Source organism: Octopus bimaculoides, chromosome 6 (assembly GCF_001194135.2).
Source record: "Octopus bimaculoides isolate UCB-OBI-ISO-001 chromosome 6, ASM119413v2, whole genome shotgun sequence".
Lineage (NCBI taxonomy): Eukaryota > Metazoa > Mollusca > Cephalopoda > Octopoda > Octopodidae > Octopus > Octopus bimaculoides.
Window position 1 is genome coordinate 117,017,295 of NC_068986.1, and position 10,147 is coordinate 117,027,441.

The 10,147-nt window shown below is 33.3% G+C and overlaps 1 protein-coding gene across 6 annotated transcripts in view; it reads left to right on the forward strand.

Annotated features, from left to right (window-relative positions):
• The window catches only part of LOC106872207 (phosphatidylinositol 4-kinase alpha), a 140,131-nt gene that overhangs the window by 92,335 nt on the left and 37,649 nt on the right, over nucleotides 1-10,147 (forward strand). For all 6 annotated transcript variants that reach the window (XM_052969097.1, XM_052969100.1, XM_052969101.1 and 3 more), the window contains one exon: nucleotides 120-247. In XM_052969097.1, coding sequence (XP_052825057.1) covers nucleotides 120-247 — 128 coding nt within the window. The remainder of the gene's footprint in view (nucleotides 1-119; nucleotides 248-10,147) is intronic.

The window sequence follows — 10,147 nt, forward strand, 5'->3', positions numbered from 1 at the left end:
CTCTCTCTCTCTTCTTCATACAAGATTTGTCTTTTTTCCTCTTGAATGTATTACTCAGCTGTACTATTCTCCATGTCATAAGTAATGAATATTTTGCCCTCAAACATATATATTTCTAGTGGTCCTGTAATCTGTCCGACTCAGCGTGGTTCTGAGTTAAGAGAAGATATCATTAGTTTGATAAAGTTCTGGAAATTGATGCATGCTGACAAGAAATATCTGAAATCCAATGTGTTACCATTCTGCGGTAAGTTATTACCAATGCTTTTGGCAAACTCTTCTAACAAAGACAATAGTTTTTCGCAGTCCTTTTTTTTTTTTGATTCTCAAGTCATTTTTATATTAATGACATTTTGAATTATTTTATATATGTATGTAAAATAACAATAAGTCAACAGAGCTGTTTACTTTTTCTTCTCTTTCTTTTTTTAAAGAATAAAACTTAGAAAACTAGCTCTTGAATTCATATAGGTTAAATTAATTTTTAATTAGAATACATAGATCTGCATGCACATGCATGCCCTCTTGTATACAGAGATATAATCATGTTGAAAATAGGACTATTGAAAATTACAAGTTTGGTGTAAAAAAAACTGTCTTTCTTATTGACATCATTTTATCAATGGCCACCAGGTTTATAGAGATTTCACATTAATTAAAAAAAAAACTATAGTCATATTTCCAACATTAATGAAAGAATATATGCTGTACAAATATATTTTTGCCTTTGCTTTAAATAATTGGCGCTGTAGTGTCCATTATTTTCTTCTTCTCTTCTGCAATTTGCTAGCCATCTGCTAATTAAACATTTCATTCTTTGTCATAGTTTCTATGCTTCATTAGTGTTGTAGATTAGCCATAACTTCTTAGCAAAACGAATATATATAAATGTTCTTTTGTGTAATAATAGTTATTCTATTTGTCTTTTTTTTATCATGTAAAAAGTTTTATGAACTAAACTTTTGGATTCACCTTAACATTTACTCCATTTCCTGTAAATCTGAGACCAGAATTAAGGATTCAACATCTTTCAGTGTTATTTAATTCAGTTTTTCTGTAAATATAATTATTCTGTATTCATTGGTCTGTGGCCAGTTGGAACACTGTTTTCAAATATAGTATTCTGATAAATATTTTTTCTTAAAATATACAGAAAAAAAAAAAGATTGCAAAGAAAACCGTTATTTAAGAATATCTTCTATTTTAGAAAGAAAGTAGACCTTTTATTTTTTAAGTATTTCTCTCTGGTATAAATTTTTCCTGTTTCTGTCTTATTTCAGCTGCTTCAGGTTTGACATAATTATTTGACTCAATATTATCTTTGCATGTTTTTAATCTTTTCTGATTGATATGATTCTGCCAATTATATATGTTTTGTTTCCAATAATCAACAGTTGGATGTCCACATATCTATTTACTTATTCAGCTTATTAAGCCTCAGTCATACTTTGTAACTGTTGCTGTCTTTTGACTCATGAATCTTTCTTACACGTCTGTGCATGTCAATGTGATGAGTGTTTCGCGATGACTCTCATTAACTCTCATTAAGTAATCTTGAGTTTGAAGGATTGAGCGTGTACAAACTAATTAATCAGCTATGCATACAAACTAATTAATTAGCTGTGCATTGGACATTGGTCAAGGCATGTGAAGGAGTGAGATGGCAGTTTTGATGGAATGAGAATTAGTGACAATTGTTTTGCATTAAACTGAGAATCTAGGAAATGGTAAGCTAAGAAAACCCAAATGAAGATAATTGGTAATATAGACAATGAACAACTATAAAAGAAATAGCAAATGCAGAAGATATTCCCAACAAATGGTGACAAGGAAAATGGTTGTAGGATCCATGAATGAAATTATCCAAACTCTTTCATAATTTCTTAATCATTTACAGTAATTGTCTCTTGATATGCAAAAATATTATTTCTTGGGTACTTTTCAAAATTTCAATTTGAATTCTAGACCAGTTCTCAGTTTGAATTCTAGGTTACCAGTTCTGTGATTACTAATCTTTTTTCTTTGAAATTTAATTATATTTTCTTCATTTACTTTTATCATGGATATTATTATTAAATATACTATCACTATCATAAATAACTGTTACCCTGATTGGTTGACCCAATATTTTCAATTGTAAAACCAATTCCATCCAGTTAACAAAAGACTCATTTCCCTGCAATTAATAGATATGTGCATGTTCCTGCTGGATTACTTGTCTCCATACATTACTACTAAATATTGTCTTACTGTTTCAACAAACACAGAATTTGCAAAATTCCTTGCCTCTTTTCATCAAGAGGTTTACGTGTCATCCAGTTTCTGCCATAAAACTGCTATTCCTTCCCCATGAATCCTTCAAGATTCTTGAAAACAATTTATTCATTCTTAGATGTCCTTCAGTCAAATAAAACTAATATATTTAGCTAATGTCTTCAATTGGTTCCAGCAATACCTAAGATCACTTTACATTGGAAACTTTAGATTTTCTCATGGAATTTTTAAACAAGAACTGGAGATTCTTTTCACTGGTGTTATCTCTTTATTACAGATCCTTAGAAGGACATAGATTCTACTTTCTGTTAATACTTTGTGTAAGATTACTCCTTTTATTTGGCCATATTTCTTATGAAGTATATTTCTGATGCAGTCATCTGTGTACCATACTTAATGTATATACACCATTGAAAGATATGAAGCTGTGGTTTTTGTTTGAGAGAAAATCTCTTTATAGATATGTTGTGTTAAAAACACACTGACAAAAACCATAGCAATCATGCCTTTCAGTGGTGTATATATATTTAGTATGATGTACAGATGGCTGTTTTAATTTAATGCTGTTTCTATTGTGTACATCAACACTTCTAATGTCTTTCAATTAATTTGGAACAAAACAAAAATTTGGTGGGGATATTTAGGAAAATGACTTTGGCATTCTTAAGAAACACCAATTCACAAAAGGTTCTAACATAAAAGTATGTTGGAAGATTTCAATTTAGATATGATTTTGTATCAGAGAACCAGAGGCAGTTTAGGTGAGTTGGCATTGAAAGAGTTAAATGTGCTTCTTTCATATATTGCATCAAGGTGAGATGTGAAAGTTTGACAGTAAAACAGGTGAAACAACTTGTTGCAAACTCGTTAGATTTTACCTCTGAGAAGCTGTCATTTCGCTGCCATAGCAATATATTATTAATGTAGGTTGTTTTATTTGTACACGTTTTTGTTATTAAAGGCCATAAGTCCTAACTTGACATAATTATGAACATTATCTCATAAGGTGACCTCATCTCAACCTCCTGTCACTCAAAGACAGGAAGAATAAATTCTAATCTGCAGAATACTCCACTTGTTCATTGCAACATTTGTGACTGCAGTCTGTTATGATGATGGTGATGATAATAGTGATGATTTCAAATTTTGGCAGAGGGCCAGCAGTTTTTGTGGGAGATGGAAAGTTGATTACATCCATTCTAGTGATCAATTGTTACTTTTATTGGACCCAAAAGGATGAAAGGTAAAGTTAGCCAAGGTGGAATTTGAACTCAGAATGTAAAGACTTGGAAGAAATGCCATTAAACATTTTGTCTGATATGCTAACAATTCTGCCAGATCCCTGCCATAATCATCATCATCATTGGCATCATTATTTAACATCCATTGTCCATGCTGGCATGGGTTGGACGGTTTGACCAGGGCTGGTAAGCTAAGGGGCTGCACCAAACTCCAGTCTGATTTGGCAAGGTTTCTACAGCTAGATGCCCTTCCTAATGCCAACCACTCCAAGAGTGTCATGGGTGCTTTTTATGTGCCACCAGCATGGGTTCCAGTTGTGTGCCACCAGTATCTGCTAAGACTACAATTTTACTTGGCTTGATGGGTCTTCTCAGGCATGGCATATTTATAAAGGGCTTGGTCACTAGTTATTGCCTCCATGAGGCCCAGCGTTTGAAGATCATGCTTCATTACCTCTATGACAGTTTCAAATTTTTGGCACAAGGCCAACAATTTTAGGAGTTGGGGTAAGTTGATTACATCAACCCCAGTGTTCAACTGGTACTTTATTGACCCTGAATGGATGAAAGGCAAAATCGGCCTTGACAGAATTTGAACTCAAACGTAAATCCAAATGAAATGCCACTAACCATTTTGCCCAGCATGCTTACAATTCTGCTAGTTCACTGCTGTAAAAATAATAATAATAATAATAATAATAATAATAATAATAATAATAACGATAACTAAGTCATGTGCTATTTATCTTGATACAAGGTCACCGTGTTGCACACACACAGTTGGGGAGCATGTGCCTGGTGTATCCTTATCAGATGGGTAGTCATGGTGAGTGTATGGGGCTTCATATAATTGTATGCTGCTGTCACTTTGATGGTGTGTCCAGCTCTCTCATTCAATAATAATAATAATATGATGATGATAAATATAATAATAATGATTCGTAAGATAGGGAGAGATCTATTTGATATTATTAGGTTGAAGTAAAGCTAGTTACATCAATGCCAGTTGTCAACAGAGGCTTATTTTATCAACTCTGTTAAAATGAAATTTGAAATCCCATTAAGGTGAGACTAGAACTAAGAATATAAAGTTCCTTGACTAAATTCTGCAAAACATTTTGTCCATCATTCTACCAATTCTGTCAGTAATTATAATTATTATTCTTATAACAGTAACAGGTAAGTATAAATAAGATGTTCCATGTGAATTATCAATATATTTCTGTCTTTTCATATGAACATAGTTGAGTGTTGCTTAAATATTTATTCCTCGTTTAATCTCTTCTAATTTTTGTCAGCTTATTGCATTCTTTACAGTGGCATTCCTTCATTTAATTTCTGTCCTCAGCAACAGTTGCCATCGTCAGATGTATACAGATTGCTTAATGATTCAAGAATTTAAAAACTAACAATCATATCTTTTCATTGATATGTACTGTGTCTCTTGGATGTTGTATTTCTAATAAATCATTTTGATATTTTAAGTTATCAGGGGACATTCCTATAGTATCCCTTCTCTCTGCCATTCTACAGCTTACTCCCTATGTAACAGTATCCTTTATCATCTACGAAAATTACTTTCTGGGAAATACTGTTTTATGTGAACTGTCATTTTATAAGTGTTTGTTTATTGTTGTTTTTGCTTACTTTTTATTGTTTTATGTTGTAGAATTTTCATTTAATGCGTTGTTGAAAACTTCCAGTCCTTTCGTTAGGATAAAAGTTATGATAGACTCTTATGTTGAGAATCTGACAGAATTCAGAGCTGTTACTCTTGCAAAATGATTCTACCATGGAATAATGGTGTTACCTGTCAGATCTGCCCAAATTGAGCAACATTATGATGAAAAGTATTCCACTCGTGACAATTTTAACATTTTGTACAGCTAGGATATTACTTTCTGATGTGCCCTTTTCTTGAGATGGCAGTGTGGTTGCTATTTCCTGGTTTAGTGACCTTGTAGCGCTCCCTAATCGGAATAAGGTTTTAAAATTTACATAAAGTACTGCTGTAACGTAAAAAGCTCCCAGTATAGTCTGTAAAGTGGTTGGTGTTAGGAAGGGCAGCCAGCTGTCAAAACCTTGTCAAAATAGACAATTGGAGCCTGGTGCAGCTCTCTGGTTTGTCAGCTCCTGTCAAACTGCCCAACCCATGCCAGCATGGAAAATAGATGTTAAATTATGATGAGGGTGATGATGAGTGCAGCTAATAATTACAGGAACTGCAAATAGATAAGAAGTGCTTAGAAAGGACAAGTGTAAACCTGTAACCTTAATAAATACATGAATGGTTGGTTTATGAGTATCATACTTTGATAAATGAAAGCCTTCAAAGTGTGGATCTAGAGCGTGCTGGAATTGAGTAAATAACAAATAATACTTCTATGAAATTCTATATTAGCTGAGATGAGATTACAGAGAAAATACCTAGATACAGTTCTATATTCAAGAGATGAGGAATTATGTGCATTATTTACATTATTTACATTCAACAGATATTTGTCTTCATCTTATTTGTTGGTAACACATTTCGGCTGACATACCCTCCAGCCTTCTTCAGGTGTCTTGGGGAAATTTCGAACCTGGGTTCTCATTCCTAAAGTATTTTTCGATATTATTATTATTATTCAGGTCACTGCTTGGAATCGAACTCGGAATCTTGGGGTTAGTAGCCCGCGTTCTTAACCACTACGCCCACGGGTATATGGTGCAGTGATTAAGAGTGTGGTCTACTAACCCCAAGATTCCAAGTTCGATTCCAAGTAGTGATCTGAACAATAATAATAATAATAATAATAATAACATTGAAAAATACCTTAGGAATGAGAACCCAGGTTCGAAATTTCCCCAAGACACCTGATGAAGGCTGGAGGGTTATATCAGCCGAAACGTTGTGTTAACAACAAACAAGATGAGGACAAATATCTATCTAATGTAAATAATGTAAATACCTAGATCTTCAAAATATTGGAATTGGACTAGACATTAACATTTTGATAGCAACCTGTAAGAGACTGATTTTGCTTGTATGATACAAACTTACTGTTTTAAAGAGATCTAAATTAAAAACCACCCATCAAAATTTCATATTAGTTTGTGTTTCAAACACTAGTTTAATAATGACAAAGTTCTTTTACTCTATTTTTCATCATTTTCATAATAAATTGAAACAAAAGCAGTGCATTTCAACAGAAATACAGTAATAAAAGGGTTAACATATAAGGCTACAAGAAAATAGTTAACCCTGTAAAATCCACTTTGCAGTATACACAAGAGTAATTGCCAGAGCTTTGACATCCTCATACTCATTCACAGCTACACGTAGAACGATATGAACACTCTAAGTTTTAGTATGTCTGATTCCTCAGCTAGCAACGGCAATTTGTCACCAATACCAAACGGTAGCAGTTAGATAATTACTCTTTCTGCTGCTTTATTTAGAATTGTTTTGGACATTAAATTGTAAGATTTTGGTTTTATAATTTCTTTTCTTTTTTTTTTTATTTCTGTTCAAACAATTAAATTCCTCTCCTGTCCATATTCTTTAGTATATTCAACAAATTCTCAGTTTTTGTAAATAAGTTAGAAACGAGATCCAGTTGTTGAGATAGAGGTTAGTGGGTCTGGTCTTTCACACAGTTACCTTCTATCACACTGCTATTTAAAGAAAATACTTCAGTCATCTAAATTAATAATAATAATAATAATAATAAAAAAACTGTATAGAATGAACATTTTTTCTAGAAATGTTTACTGTTGTTGTACAGCGGAAATTTTTTTGCTCTCATTGCAAACATTTGGCTTTAGTGTTGTGCTGCACATTGTTAAATTTTTGATTGCCTTATATTGTGAACATTTGGCCATATTGTTGTGTTGCACATTATGAATTCTTTACTGCCACATATTGTAAAACATTTAGCCTTGTTTGTGCTATGTTGTGTCTACTTTTCTCCATCAATATGTTTACAAGCGTTCTATTTGCTGTAATTATCTGTTTCTTCCAACGCCATTACCGATATCCTGCTCTGCTATATAAAACAGTATATTGACTAATTCTATCACCATGACAGGTATATTTTCTATTTTTATACTGTTACTACAAGTAGATATATTCTTACCTACTTATAATTCGTAGAGCTGTCTTGCAATCTACTTTGATTACTGGGAGCTGTTTATATTGACAAAAATGTTCCAAAGAAATCCTCTTTGGTCATTTGGATTGTTATAAAATGATTGCAAACAAGAAATACTTTTGTTCTTGTTAAAGCAGTTATTTTGGTGAAACCAAAGAACTAATTTCACTTAAGCTACAAGCTGTTAATAAAAAGAATTCATTAATTAATAGACAATTAACGCACAAAGCAGTTTTATTGCCTGATTGGTAATTACCAGATGATAATTTTCGAGAGTTTTAAATAATTATATCTGTCATAACTCTTTTATCTCTCTTTAGGACCAATATAATTATTCCCATCTGGGTGTAAAAACATGGATTATGGTGATTAATTATTGTAAAAATTGTTTAGTGTTGAGTTTGTTTGTTTAAAACTTATGTTTTGTTTCTAGCATTCAACAGAAGGGAGTGCATTGTGCAGCTTGTGGTTACTTCTTTTAAGTGACGATGCCAAACAACTCTCTCTCTTTCTAAAAGCACCCCCCCACACACACACATTAATTGGTATGGGAACAGCAGTCTCTTTCTACTAAGTATTATAGATATGTTAGTGTGCATAGAAAGTCATGTTTTATCTCTCTCTCTCATTCTTTGTGTTTAAAGTTAGACTAGAAAGAGCAGTGCCATCCACATTTTTGTAGGACCTCACAGACTGTTGGAATGATAGTAAGAAACCATGATTAACAGGTTATTGTATTGGAAGCACCACATTAAGATAAGTTCTGTCAGAATATCAATATTATATTGAATGGGCTTCACTAATGTTGCCTAGGGACAGAGGAATGGACTTCACCAAAGGCATCCAAGGATGAAATTACAGTGCTAAACTAGGCAAATGATGAGGTGTAATATATTTAATAGGCTTCCTCACAGTTTCTATCTACCAAATTTCACTCCCAGAGTTGATCCAAGATTATGGTAGCAACACTTGCTAAGGTTCTATGCAATGCAACTGAAACTCAGCCAAGTGATTAAGAAACGAACTCAATAAGAGCCATTCATAGCGATACTGATCACCATTGCTTTCAAGTTGTAAAATGATGCCAAAAGAATAGAACTAAGTGTATTTTAGGGTTTGACTTCAGAAAATGTTTTAGTCATCTTGGTTTCTTACATGACAAGTTGATGATGTATACAAATTATCTAAAGATAGTTTTACCATCATTGGGAAGTTAAATATTTGCATTGGCTCAGGGAGAATTTGAAATTGGAACCATTTAGTTTGACATGTGATAGGGCTTTTTGTATAAAGCATTTAGATTACTTAGTTTTGTAGCTACTTAAGTGTTAATGAAATCCTAATTTATATGAATTAAAATTCAAAGTTTTGTAGTCTAAACCAACATTAAAATTTGATAAATGCCTTTATTTCTTTTTTAAACTAAGCAAATATTTAATGATTTTATTATATAAAATGATTTTATTACATAAACAATGGAGCACAAATTTTAGGCCAAAAAGTACAGCGAATTGTAGTATTTAAATGGTACTTATTTTTGACCTGAGCAGGACAATACCTAAAGTGTAACTCAGCAAAGTTTGAACACAAGTGACTGGGACCCAGTGTAGCTCTGTAACTCATTGTACCTGTCAAACAGTCCAACCTAGGTCAGCATGGAAAATGGATGTTAAATGATGACGATGACAATGATTAGTTATTTCTATCATGAGCTAAGCAAGGGTTATGGGCCATTAAATCAGGCTCAATACTGATTGGTGTTTGTTTTATCAACTCCAGAAGGATGAAAGAAAAAGTTCACCTTGGCATGATTTCAACTTGGAACATAAAAGGACAGAACCAAATATTAATGACGTTCTTTCTAACGTAGACACAAAGCCATGTTTGTTTGTTGCTGGATGTTGTCAACTAAGACGATGCCAGTACTTGATTGGTACTTATTTGATCAACATCAGATGCATGAAAAGCAATGTTGACCAGCATTAGTTTATGCTTACATACGTACATAGTTTATGCTTACATCATACATACAAGCATACATATACATATATGTGTGTGTGTATGTATTATGTGCATTAAATAAGAATATATGAACTTGTTAGGAAGCAAGATGAGTACGTTTGTTGTTAGTCAGTTCCATAGGCATAGGAGTGGCTGTGTGGTAAGTAGGTTGCTTACCAACCACATGGTTCCGAGTTCAGTCCCACTGCATGGCACCTTGGGCAAGTGTCTTCTACTTTAGACTCGGACTGACCAAAGCCTTGTGAGTGGATTTGGTAGACGGAAACTGAAAGAAGCCCGTCGTATATGTGTGTGTCTGTGTTTGTCCCCCCAACATCACTTGACAACCGATGCTGGTGTGTTTACGTCCCCGTAACTTAGCGGTTCGGCAAAAGAAACCAATAGAATAAGTACTAGGCATCCAAAGAATAAGTCCTGGGGTCGATTTGCTCGACTAAAGGCGGTGCTCCAGCATGGCCACAGTCAAATGACTGAAAC